The sequence below is a fragment of the Camelus bactrianus genome, chromosome 8, assembly GCF_048773025.1.
Source record: "Camelus bactrianus isolate YW-2024 breed Bactrian camel chromosome 8, ASM4877302v1, whole genome shotgun sequence".
Classification (NCBI taxonomy): domain Eukaryota; kingdom Metazoa; phylum Chordata; class Mammalia; order Artiodactyla; family Camelidae; genus Camelus; species Camelus bactrianus.
The window spans coordinates 39,184,880-39,199,279 of NC_133546.1; the positions used below are offsets into that span (position 1 = coordinate 39,184,880).

Genomic DNA, 14,400 nt, shown 5'->3' on the forward strand with positions numbered 1-14,400 from the left:
TGAAAACTACAAAATGAAACACACAGAGAAAAACAACTGAAAAAGAAATGAACAAAGCATCAGTAAGCTGTATGACTATTTTGAACAGCCTAATATAAGTGGAACTGGAAATTTAAAAAATATTTGAAGAAATAATGGTTGAAATGTTTTCAAATTTGGTGAAAACTATAAACTCACAAACTCAAGAATCTCAGCCAAATGCAAGAAGAAACACACAAAAAAGCACAAGGCACATCTTAACCAAATTGTCTAAAAATCAATGACAAAAATTTTTTTTAAAGCAACCAGAGAAAAAGTTAGCAGTACATATAAAGGAAAGCAGAAAAGAATAACAGAAAATTTCTTGTCAGAAAAAAGGCGAGTAAGAAAACAGTGGAGCAACATCTTGAGAGAACAAAATGTATTTAGAATTCTATACCCAATAAAAATGTATTTCAAAAGTGAAGGTAAAGATTTATGTAGGCTTGTATACAAAAGCTAACAGAATTGCTCACTAGCAAACTTACAACACAAAAATATAAAAGTCCTTCACGCAGAAGGAAAATGATACCAGATTGAAATCTAGATTTATACAAAGAACTGCAGAACACTAGAAATGGTAACTACGTGGGCAAATATTTAAAAAAACTTTGTTTGTTTAAACCTTTTAAAACTGGCTATTTAAAGCAAAATTTCAAAAATGTATTGTGGAGTTTATAACATGTAGAAGTAAATATCTGACAATAGCACAAAGGCAGAGAGGGAGAAAATGAAAGTATACTGTATTAAGCTTCTTATACCAGTGTTGAATGAATAGAAAAAAATGCCATATAGGTAAATTTATAATTCCTAACAGCCATGGTAAAAAGTCAAAATAATAAGTGAAATTAATTTTCATAGAGTATTTTGCTTAATCCACTATGTCCAAAATATTATTTTAGCAAGTAATCATATAAAAATTATTAATAAAGTATTTTATTTTTTTCTTTTTAAATCTTTAAAACTTGGTGTTTTGGAAATACTTAGTCTATATTTAGATTTCATAAAATTTATAGCAAAAAAACAAGGTTCACAGACTCAAGTTCCAAATATAGTTAAGTTTTCCAATAGCTGAGTAAAGCTATCAGTTTAAAATTTTAACTTAATGAGAATAATATTAAAAGTTCAGTTTCTCAGTGATACTAGCCACATTTCAAGCGCTCAAAGGGAAAGTACAGTGCTATATGTGATATGCTTTTATATTATTTGAGAGTAGAGTAAGTTTAAAATGCCTATTTTTATAGCCCTAACACAACCAATAAAAACCAAAAACAAAGCATTATATATCACCAACAAAGGAGATAAAGTGGAATCAAAAAATAGTTAATCCAAAACTAGTCAGAAAAAGATGAAAAAGAAGACAAAAATGGGACAAATGGAACAAATAGCAAGATGGTAGATCTAAACTCAATTCAATAATCACAGTAATTTTTAATGATTTAAATACTCCAATTAAAATGCAAAGATTGTCAGAATAAAAAAGCAAGACCCATATGTTGCCTACAAGAAGACTGCTTTATAAAGAAGCAAGTAATTAAAAGTAAAAGGCTGGAAAAGATATATCACGCTAACACAAATCGAAAGTAAACAGAAGTTGCTATATTAATATCAGACAAAGTAGATTTCAGAGCAAAGAATATTACCAAAGATAAAGAGGGCCATTTGATAAAGAGGTAAATTCATGATAGCCAGATGGTGGAAACAACTCAAATGTCCATCAAACAATGAATGGATAAATAAAATGTATTATATCCATGCAGTGAAATATTATTCAGCAATAAAAAGGAAATGGAATACTACAACATGGATGAACAATGAAAATATTACACTAAATGAAAAAAGCCAGTTCCAAAATATAATGGTGTATAGTTGACTGTGGTGCTAGTTACACATCTCTATGCATATAGAAACTACTGAACTGTACACTTGAAGTGGGTGAACTATATGGTACATATGTGAATTATATCTAAATAAAACTGCTTTTTAAAAAAGAAAGTAGCATGTCCTTGATACCTGAAAGGTCAGTATAAAAATTTTAACATGTAGGCCAAGTTCATATATTAACATATGCACCAAGAATCCTCGAGGAAAAATATTACACTCGCAAACCAAACACAGCAACGTGTAAAAAGTATACACATCATGACCATGTTGGGTGTATCAGTCAGAGTCCAGCCAAAAGACAAAAACAACAGTTATTTGAACAGGGAGAGTTTAATGTAGAAAGATTACTTATAAAGGATTAGCTACTAAGAGTTAAAGAGGAGTCTGATGAGTAACAGGAATAGCAGATGTAGGGAACAGCCATTACCTCTGAGGCAAAGTAGTACCCAAGAAGGAAGAGGACTCCCTTCTCCAAGGCTAAGATTCAGACCCCTTGGTGTGTAGCATCAACTGGATGGCAGAAGAGTTTTGTGAAGTGCCCCAGGCTGAGGCTGGCAAGCAGAAAACTTCCTCTGAGGTGCCAACAAACCTTACCAGGAAGTTGCTGACAGGAGGGCTAGAGGAACTCCCTAGAAAGTTGCTTACAAGGTGCTGTTTAACTTCACTGTGACGTTGCCCCCTGAGGTGTCCGTGAGGCTCTCTGGAAGCCTTCTGGGGCACCAGTGAGACTTCCTGGGAAGCCACCTACTGGGTGCTTATGCAGCTTGCTAGGAAACCAGGTTAGTCACTTTGTCAGATAATGCTACAAACAAAATCTTATTGGTTTTAGAAAGGGGATGGAATTTTAATCAGTAAAGGCATCTATTTTTGCTCTGCTAGAAATACAAACATAAACAAGAACAAATGAAACAGACACACTTAGATATATGCAATTGTAAAATAGTATTTTATTATTTTTAATATAGTGCTGTAACATTTCATAATATTGCATACTACTCAAATGTTGGTTTATTTATGCAAGAGTATCTTCCCCTCATCCCATTTCTCAGTCAGAATTTAAAGATGCATTATCCTTTTACAGCCCTATCACAATGGCTCCTAATATGTCACATTTCATAAAACAATAATGCTATGAACTAAAATGAGTAAAGATTAACAACAAATACTTTGATTCCACAGTTTCACAAAGCAGCCAGTAGATTGAATTTACAACAGCAACAAAAATCCACTAAGACTTTGCATTATAATTACTTTTTCCATAATGCTCCTTCTTAAGAGAAGAAAAAATATGAAGGCAAAGGTAATGCTTTGTCCAACAAAAGTCCTTTATCCAACAAATCAACCTTCATCTGCAAATAGATTTTACAGTTACCAAATGGTATGTTATTTCTGTGCCAGCAGATTTTACTTTTGTTTTTGTTTTTTGCTTTCTTGTTCTAGAGCTACCAGTAAGTGAACAAAATGACACTAAAAATTAAGTTCTAGGAACACCTTTCAAAATAAAACTTATAGTAAAAAAAACCCAGGTCACTGAGTCAAGTACTTACAAATATAAAACAAGTAAGTATAATTGCATAGATTAACTAGTAAAAATTCAAATTCAGACAAAAATAAAACACCAAATTTAATTAAATAAATGTAAAGGACTCTTTCAAGTATTTTCTTGATTTCTGCATTAATGTTGCATGCGTTGCCCTTCACAACATGTTTTAATTTTTTCTTTTTTTTTGGCACAGTTTCTCTCGGATTTAAATATAGTAAATCTTAGGAAAGCAAGTTAAAAAAAATTTTTTTCTACAAGGGTCAGTGAAGATTAATGAAAATACATTTTGGAGCATTTTATATAGTACATCTGAAAAGAGTAGTCATATTAAAAAAAATTTTTTTTACAAAGTATTTGCTAGTTCAGTAAACTCATCACCATACCAATAGCTGGTCCCAACTATTACATATTGCCCCTTGCATTCAAATCTAATCACATTAATTACCCAAGTAACAGATTCAATGAATTAAATATAATTTTGTATTTAAATGCTTAAAATATGTTCGTATTCTGTATTCAGAGATAGAATGCTTGCTTGGTTTACTGACAAAAATTTAAAAATCCTCCCCTCAAAGTTCATTCTATTATTTTTCCTTCTATAAGAACTATTTTCTTTGAAAGACTTGGCTTAGAGATTTATTAATGTGACTACAGGGTCCTCAAAATAAAAGCAGGCACAGCTGGTCAGTTTATGAATTATGCTGCATTATCAAGTTCAATTGATTAGAAAGACTGGAATACCCTGTCACCTGATACTTAGAACAATCTGCATCACAAAAAAGTGTTTATCTGATAAATTCACCATCAACTTGGTAATCTTTAATATAACTACCCTGTTCTTTTCAATATACATAATGCAAAAGAAACACTTTTTATCCTGAACTTTGTAACTTCTACTATAATAAAAAGGGCACAGATACAGTCCTCTACTTAACAATATAAAAGAGGTTTGGCAGATACAGTCAGCATTATGGACACCATTTAAACCTGTATTCCGTAGCTGTAGGTTTTAAGTGTCTTGCCAAAAGCTTTGTTTCATGACATATAATTTACAAAGTGTCATACTATTTAAAAGTACTCCTATATACATTTTCTTCTTGAAACATGCCTCTGATTTCCAGCAGAAACATTATAAATGCTATCATAAATGAAATCCTTCTTTACAGAATAGACTATGAATCATATCAAAAATGCTTTTAGTTCCCATCTTAAAACAGCAGTAAACTAATTTTTAAATAAATATTGCAGATATATAAATGGAAATGTAAATAGACTCATAAATGAAAAGACAGTTCAACAGTACCATATCTGCTTAGAAAACTAACAAGTATAGTATGTGAGAATAACACACACATGTGTATCTATAAATAAATATATATAATTTTTCTATTGAAACTTTTTTTTTAAGTTTCACAGTATGAAGAGGTTTTTGCTGTTAATACATAAACACATTCATTATATTGACCAATCTGATACAAATGTAATCTAATACACTGGTTCATAATAAGCAGCAGTATGACCTTCTGAGTATTACCAAAGCGGGGGGGGGGGAATCCTAATACAGATTTCAACCAATTAAAGAATCCTTAGCAATTTTCATTATTATCATCCTTTAGTGTCCAAACATTAAGTGCATTTGATAAAATTTAACACATAACAACGTGATTTCTTCAGGACAGTTTTGCCATTCAAGTACCTAAGTTCATTATTACACAGAAAGTGAAATTTCAATTACTGCTCTGAAAAATCAGAGAAAGAATTACAGTGTTATTTTTGCTAAGCAGCACTACTTTAGATTCATGATGGCATTTCTATCATGATGCTCTTTAAAATGAGCAGTGAAAAAATAATAAAACACTATTTAAAAAATGGTAGCATATTTGGTCAAAATACAAAATATACTAATATAATAATAGCATTTATATGTTAAAAACAAATATTTAAATGTTGTGTGATCATTTTAATGTGTTCAATATGAAGAACAGCTTCTATCTTCACAATTGCCACATTTTAATTGATTATCAGTACAATGTTTCTTCTGTTTTATACATAACTTTAACAAGTTTTCTGTTGTAATTATTTTTGCAAATGTATAACCTACAGCACAGTGATTTATAATTTAAAGTAATAGATATTTTCACCTTCTAATTTAGCTTTTACTCTATTTCATGTTTCTGAAGCTTTTTGTTTTGTTTTTGCTTCGAGAGGTAGATTTAGTAGAGATTGGGCAAGTCAAAATACAGTTATCAACAGCTGTAATGCTAATGTGCAGTTTCCACAAATGCTAGAAAAATTCAGAACCATTATGTAATACTTCAGCAAAGTTCTCCTTTTTAGGCCTAAGCTATTAAATAATTTCATAATGAGTTTAATTGTTCACAAAAAGATACAAAAAATAGATAAAACAATGAAAGACAAATACAGGCACACCAAAATAAAACCAAAACTATAACAAAAGGTTGTATCTGAATGGAAACTTTTGTTTTGCTTTTTAAAAGTGCATCAACTTCTTTCTTTTTTGTTCTATATAAAAAACACATCAAATATTCTTACTGACATTGCAACAAAGGGGAGATATCTGAAGCTACACTTTTTAGCCATTAATTTTTGCTCTTACCAAGTTAAAGTTGAAATCCTTCCATTGGTGCTTCCTGCTGCTGAAATACAAACTGTTGCTGGTTTTCATCCACCTGAGGTACAATGCTGGGGTCATCATCTTCTACACCAAAGTAATGTTCAATCAGATCAAAAGCCTTTTGGTAAATTTCCTGATTTTCATGGCTTTGCAGAAATTCAATTTTATCCAGACCTATTATACAAAGCATAAATATAAAAACAAAATTTTTACTCAAATTTAAACATATATTCAAATCAAAATAATGAACTGATAGCATTCATCAGCCCCCTGACAATCGGACTGCTATTTTTATCTAATTTTTGCACATACTGATAGCCAACACTTACGCCTTATACTTCCAGAATGAGATTATGGGTGATAATGGGCTGAGAGTATGGGCTGTGGAGTAGGAAGATCATAGATGCTACCTCTCTTTTGTGTGATTTTGCCCAAATAAGTTTGGTTCCTCTGTACTATAGTTTCTGAATTTTAAAATGACAGATTTAGATTATGTAACTCCACAAGTTGTTTCCAGAGTAACTGTGCTAAGTAAAAAGCACAAAAAGGGAAAGCAACAAAACAAAAACAAACAAAAAAGTAAAACATGAGCAAACTAACACACAAGTTGTCTCACAGAATGAGCCAGAGGGTATCGATATGGAATAAGTGAATACTATTTACAAATCCAGTAAGTACAGCTTGTAAGTGAAACTGAAAAAGTCCATTTGATGGCATAAGGAGAAACTACAGCATTCTATTTTATTGCTTACAAGAAAAAAAATCTACATATAAATCTGAGTGATGCTAAAAATCTTTTTCATTTAATTACAGCTAAACCTCTTCAATTATATTATTTCAGATAGAATGAAGAAGCAAAGTAGTCGTATCTATACCCAATCACAGAATAAAGCCCAAACCCCAGTATAACTTGAGGTCAAAAATAATGACTGTAGTAAGAAAATATTCTTTAATCAGTGATTAATATCTTATATTTATATGATGTCTTAACCAGTGACATTATATAATTTGAAATAAAGGCAAAGTGATCTCCCAGGTTTGGTTGAAGAACCACAAATAAAAGTGTGAATCCACTATACAATACAATAGGACTTAAAACAGAAAGTGCATATAAAATGGAAATATATTGAGGAAAACTTAGATTCATCCCTTATCCTAATATAAGTTCCATGCGAGTTAAATGTTTTAAAAATTCAATTAGAAAAATTTAGCCAATAAAAAAAAAATCTTCATCTAATCTCTGTGGGGACAATGACTCTGCAAACTTTGAAGGAACAGAAGATTAGATTGAATCATTTATTAATTATAAATAAACATGGTTTATTTTATTAAAATAAAAAGGTAAAAAGCCATATTAAATGAAAAAATTAATTCAAATTTTTACAAAAAAGAGACAAATTGGTAACTGGACAAAGACCAGTAAACAAACAAGTGAGATGAGGAAATACACTAACATATGGAAAATATATGCTACTTTCTACATGAAATAAAAGCACCAAGTTGCTTTTATGTTTTATTTCATGTAGAAATAGAAATAAAACATAAAAGAAACATGACAGTACCGTGTTACATTGGCTCAATCAGCAAAATCAACAAAACAAGAGGCTGTCAGTGACACTGCCAAGTAACATGCCTTTAGAAAGTAAAGTGAGAAAACCTATAAAAAACTTAAAAAGAAGTTTGTGCCTAAGACTCAACAATAACATTCCAGAAAATTTATCCCCAAATATTAATTCAACAGAAGAAAAATACTACATTCAGAAAGGTGTCATTTTGGCATATGTAAAGTGGTAAACAAATTGGAAACTAACTAATAATCAACTACAACAGTATGGCTAAAACCACACTTAAAATGGATAGAACAGCATGCAGCATTGTCTGTTTATAACATTACGTCACTATTACAAATCCAGAAATTATGTACAAATGTAAAATTTCTCCAAAATGTTAAAGTAGAACACAAAGCTATACATGCACTGGAAGTATATCAATGCAAAGTATTTGTGCATAAAGGCAATGTAAAAAAGGATGGCAAATAATGAAAAGAAATTGTTAGGATAACATGATTAAGGGTAACTTTAAAAAAAAACTCAACCATATTATACTGCTGTTACACAAAATATTTTTTATAGAACTGGAGGGGAAAATGCCTATGGTAGATAATTAAGTACTGAGTAACTCTCAACAAAGTGGGTATACACCATAATAAAGAACATATATGACAAGCCCATAGGTAAACATCAGACTCAACAGTGGAAAGCTGAAAGCTTTCCCTCAAAGATCAGTAATAAGACAAGATTGCCCACTCTCATTTTTATTCAACATAATAATAGAAGTCCTAGCCAGAGCAATTAGGCAATAAGAAAAATAAGTTGTCCATTTCAGAAAAGAAATAGAACTGTCACCATTTGCAGATGGCATGATACTATACATAAAAAATCCTAGACTCCAACAAAAAACTCTTATAACTAATCAATGAATTCAGTGAAGTCACAGGATACAAAAGCAATATACAAAAATCTGTTGCAGTTCTATATACTAATAAACTATCAGAAAGAGAAAAAAAGAAAACAACCCCATTTATAATTGCATCATAAAGAATAAAATGCCCTGGAATACACCTAACCAAGGAGGTTCATGAAAGACCTAAACAATGAAAACTATGATGAAACAAATTGAAGAAGACACAAATAAATATATTCTGTGCTCATGGATTAGAAGAATTAATATTGTTACAGTGTTCATACTACCCAAAGCAATCTACAGATCCAATAAAATCCCTATCAAAATTCCAATGGCATTTTTCACAGAAATAGAAGAAATGATTTTAAAATTTGTATGGAACCACAAAAGACCCCAAACAGCCAAAGAAATCTTGAGAAAGAAGAACAAAGCTGGAGGCATCACGCTCCCTGATTACAAACATATTACAAAGCTATAATAATCAAGAGTATGGTATTGGCATATAAACAGATCAGTGGAATGGAACAGGGAGCCCAGAAATAAATCCACACATATGTGATTAATTAATTTATGATAAGCCAAGAATATACAATGGGAAAGGACAATCTTTTCAACAAGTGGTGCTGAGAAAATGACAGCCACATGCAAAAGAATGAAACTGGACCATTATCTTACACCATCCACAAAAACTAACTCTAAATGGATAGAAGGCTTGAATGTATGACCTGAAACCATAAAACTCCTAGAAGAAAACATAGGCAGTAAGCTCCGTGACATCAGTCTTAGAGATAGTTTTTTGGATTTTGAATTTGATACGAAAAGCAAAGGCCACAAAAAGCAAGAATAAACATGTGGGACTACATCAAACTAAAAAGCTTCTGCACAGCAAAGGAAAAAAACCATCAACAGTATGAAAAGGCAACCTGTGAAATGGGAGAAAGTATTTGCAAATAATATACCTGTTAAGGACTTAATATCCAAAACATATAAAGAACTCAAACAACTTAATAGCAAAAAACAAACAATCTGATTAAAAAATGGGCAGAAGATCTGAATAGACATTTTTTCATAAAAAGATGCTCAACATCATTAATCATCAGGGAGATGCAGATCAAAATAACAATTAGATATCACCTTACACCTGTTAGAATGGTTATTATCAAAAAGAGATAACAAGTGTTGGTGATGATACAGAGAAAGGGAACCCTTGTGCACTGTTGGTGAGGATGTAAATTGGTGCAACCACTATGAAAAACAGTATGGAAATTCCTCAAAAACTAAAAGTAGATACCATATGATTTAGCAATTCCACTTCTGGGTATTTATCTGAAGAAAATGAAAACATTAACTAAAAAAATACATGCACCCCTATGTTTACTTCAGCATTATTTTACAATAGCTCAGACATGGAAGCAACCTAAGTGTCCACTGAAAGATGAACAGATAAAGAAAATGTATTATTCAGCCATAAACAAGAAAGAAACCTTGTCATTTGCAACAACATGGATGAGGGGCCTTAAGGGCATTATACTCAGTGAAACAAGTCAGATAGATAAAAACAAATATTGTATGATCTCACTTATATGTGGAATCTAAAAAAAAACAGAACAAAACAAGTAAAAAAACAAGCTCTGAGATACAGAGAACAAACTGGTGGTTGCCAGAGGCAGAAGGTGGGGGTTGGACAAAATGGGTGAAGGGGGTTGTCAAAAGGTACAAATGTTCAGTTATAAATAAATAAGCCTTGGGGATATAATGCACAGCATGGGGACTATAGTTAATAATAGTGTACTGCATATTTAAGTTGCTAAGAGTGTAAATCTGAAAAGTTCTTATCACAAGAAAAAAATTTTAACTATGTTTGGTGATGTGAACTAGAATTATTATGATCATTTAGCAGTACATACAAATATTGAATCATCATGTTATATATCTGAAACCAATGTAATATATCACTTGTATTTCAATAAAAAATTGATAGTAGTTATAAACTTTTAACTGACTGCTTACCATATGCTTCTTCAATGAGGGCACAGTATGGGTTAATGCCTATTCCATTCTGCTTAGATTCTTGTTCTCCAAGACGTAAAATATTTTCAAGTCCATTTAAAGCCACTTGGACTATTTTAGAGTCCATAACAGTTAACAGGTCACAAAGTGGTTTAATGCAGCCTAAGGCTACCAAATACCTTCAGAGTTATTAAAAAAAGAAAAGTGGGGAAAAAACATTTTTAAAGACTTAAATATTATTTATAGCAATGATATGAAAATGTTCTTCAGTGAAATGCTATATAAACAAGTATTCCTATTCAACCTTAAATATTAAGAACATTGAAATCTTCACTTACATAGGAACCTGAAAATTCTTACTCTCCTATTTTCATAATTTAACATAATTAGCAACAAATGGTATTACAAACATATACATACAAGCAAATTGGTACTTAACACTTGTTTTTGCATGGCATATGAGCACTAAGAATAGTGGGTTCAAAGTTTGGTTTTGTTTTTTAAGGTTAGCCTGTGTAACAAATGAGGTCATATGGTAGTAGGTAGAAATGAAGAGGGAGAAGGGACATTTAAATCAAACTTCAGGAAATTTCCCACAAAAACAATCATAACTAATGTTCTAAAACATTTGCTGTGTTTCAGAAGCATAGAAGGCTTATAGGAGCAAAACAGGCCATGTGGTGAATAATTCTAATATATAATGATCACAAAAATTACTACACTCATTTCCTAATGTTCTGTCCTTTTCTAGTTATTATTAGCTCTTTAAAGTAACTGATTTATTCACTTGGCAAAAAGCCTGTATTAAGCATAAAGGTAAACAACATGCTCTGAAGCCAGACTGCATAGCTTCAAGTCCTAATTCTATTCATTACTAGTTGTGTGACTTCGAGTAACTTCTCTTTGCCTCAGTTTCTCCATCTTAAAGTGGGAATAATAATAGTACCAAACTCAGAGGGTTGCTGTGAGAATACTGTATACATTCAATAAAAGTTGGTTTCCATCTTTTTTTTTTTAAATGTGCATACCTTCCATATACTCTACTGTGATTGATCAAATATATTTGTTGAATGAATAAGTAACTCACAGAGTTATAAAGTTAAAGGAAATAAAATACATAAAGTACCTGATGCACTGCTGGTTTTCAATAACTGAAATGACTTAGCACAACTGGCAACATTAGACACTCAACAAATATTAGTGATAAGCATGCTGAATTTTATCTGAGATCAAAACATCTTCCCTTATAAGTAGAATTAATGAAGTGGTGAAAATGATTAGAAAAATATTTATGTTTGGACACCTGCTTCATACTAATAAATTTAAGGAATAACATATGGAATTGACACAATGACAAAAGTAATTGGAAAAATACAACTGTTTATAGGTGAACAAACAAACTTTGGGCCCCAGAGCAGATAAAAATAACTTAACATTAAAAAAAAAAATACAAGTTAGAACAAATGAAAGATCTTGTTTTATTATTGACTGTATTCATGACACAAAAGAAATGGAAATACTGATTAAAGCAACGAAGGGAACAGAAAATAAAAGGCAGGATAGCTGTTACCAACAAATAGAAATATGAATCTGAGAGAACAAGATGATAGTATAAATGAAGGCAGTAACAGACAGTGATCTCCTAATAAGTAGATTTCATAATCCTCTAAGTGATTTGTAAAACAGCACAGCAGCCTGACTTCTTGTTTTATAAGTTAGGAAATAAATCAAATATTCATTAGAACATATTCCCTAAATAGTCACTTCAGTAAACCTAAAAACTCCTGAGTTTCATGAAGGGATTCTCAGAACAAGAAGATTCTGTAGAAAGTCAGGCTTTTACAGAAATGTAAAGTGGAACTTCTGCTATGGAGGAAAAAATAGTGAAAGCACAAGATATAAAGAAACTTAGGAATTAACACTGGTAATAAAAATTGTAATGACTACAAATAACAATGATAAAAGAAGCTAATCTTAGTAGAGAACTTAATGTTCAGGCACCATGCTTAAAGCACTTTAAATCTATGAATTACATTTGTCTTATAAAACTGACTTAGAAATAATGTTTTTGTTTCATCAACAAATAAAAAGTATGTATTATTTCAAATTTTGTCCCATTTACATTTAAAAAACAAGTTAAAACATCTGTTTCACACCTTATCTGCTCTGGAGTGCCTCCTGATGTTGCATTAGTTATAGCCCAAGCTGCTTCTTTCCTGGTGCGAAACTCTGCTTTCTGAAGAATCTCAATCAAAACAGGGAAAATATTTGCATCTATAACAGCCTGAGGAGATAAAAATTATATAACATAATCAAAGCAAATACTGTTCTAAAAATATTAGGAAGTAGAGAAATCTTGGAACTCATTGGCTTTAAAATGTCAGGCTTTTTTGAAATACCTTTGGAAATATTTTATTTCCAATCTTTCAACAAATTTTCACATACTTTCCTTTTAAGATAAGAATGTATTAGCAAAACATAAATTTTAAAGATGATAAAGCACAGGCAGATAATTGGTCAAAATGGATTAGTAATTACTGACTCAAGGAGCTTGATAGGACCCTAATGAATCATTATTTAAAAGCTCTGACAGGAAGATCATTGCCTAACTTATACTTAAAAGAATGAAATTCAAATTCTTTTTAAAGACTAACCAATATGTATCAGGCACTGTACTTGGCAACTACATTTATAATTGCCATTCCTCACTAGAATACCTACTACAAGTAAATGTTTTTATTTTAGAGCCAGAAAGTCCAGTTCTTTAAAACACCTTTCAAGAAACCTTTAAGAATTTTTTTTATTAACTCACTAAAAAACACTAGTGATAAAATTTTGTCCAAAATGACTTCTGAGACCTTCCTGCTTTCTCAGATCTGAAAGGTATTTACCTGTATCTGAGCTCTATTTCCAGCAGTAATGTTTGAAACAGTCCAGCAGGCTTCTTTTCTGATTGACTCCTTTGAGCTACTCAGTAAGTGTAAGAGACAGGGTAATGCAGAGCAGTTCAAAATTACCTAAACCAAAAGTTAGAAATGGAAATAAAAACTTAATTGAAAAAAAATGCAGGCAAATTTGCTGTTTTCTACCCTCCCAATTTGCTAAAGCTTGTTTAATATTGGTGTAGTGAAGTGCTCTGTTCTCAACCCACTAATCTGAAAATAAGCAGGACACTCAGAAGTGTGTCCTTTAAGTTTACACGTATACTCCAAGTTCAACTGGCACAACTATTTGAAGAGAGATTCAGTGACTGGTCAGGTCAACATCTAAGTTTTGCCAGAGGAACTGATGGGAAAAAAAATCCATATCTCAAACAGTTTGAAAGCATCTAATTCTATAACTGTTAAGAAATCTTAGTCTGTATAGTAAGTCTATTTGTTTCATTAAAATTTTTACTGTTTCATTTTTCTTTTGTAAATAAGTATTTTCTGCTTTGTCCCTTTACATGCTTTATTCTGTTGCAAGATTAATTATGTTCCATTTTCACAATATCCACAATGATTTACATTGTTTACTTAGTGAAGAATGTAAGGAGCAGTGCATTGAAATTCTGCTGAAAACTGTATGTTTAGAAGGGCATTCTCTTCTAAAAGGCTATTTTAAATTAATAACTATCAATTACTAAAGATCTACTATTTAATAACTAAGGTAAGTATCTAAATATTGCTTTTAAAAAATTAAAACTGAAAGAATGTGGATTAGAATAAAAAGTTAATGATGGCAAACAAAGGAGAATTTAATGTGTTACAGAGTTTAAGTTTCTATTTTCAAGAAAGACCACCCCAGATCTGAAGTCAATCTGACATCACATCTTTTCTGCCACCTCACCATCCTCCAAGACAGGCAG

General features: G+C 31.3%; 1 protein-coding gene across 1 annotated transcript in view; it reads right to left on the reverse strand.

Moving 5' to 3' along the window:
• Positions 1–2,825: 2,825 nt before the first annotated feature.
• KPNA5 (karyopherin subunit alpha 5) overlaps positions 2,826–14,400 on the reverse strand; it is a 34,999-nt gene continuing 23,424 nt past the window's right edge. The window contains exons 11-14 of the mRNA XM_010965470.3: positions 13,445–13,570; positions 12,710–12,837; positions 10,554–10,732; positions 2,826–6,254 (exon numbers count right to left, since the gene is read on the reverse strand). Coding sequence (XP_010963772.2) covers positions 6,067–6,254; positions 10,554–10,732; positions 12,710–12,837; positions 13,445–13,570 — 621 coding nt within the window. The 3' untranslated portion in view covers positions 2,826–6,066. The remainder of the gene's footprint in view (positions 6,255–10,553; positions 10,733–12,709; positions 12,838–13,444; positions 13,571–14,400) is intronic.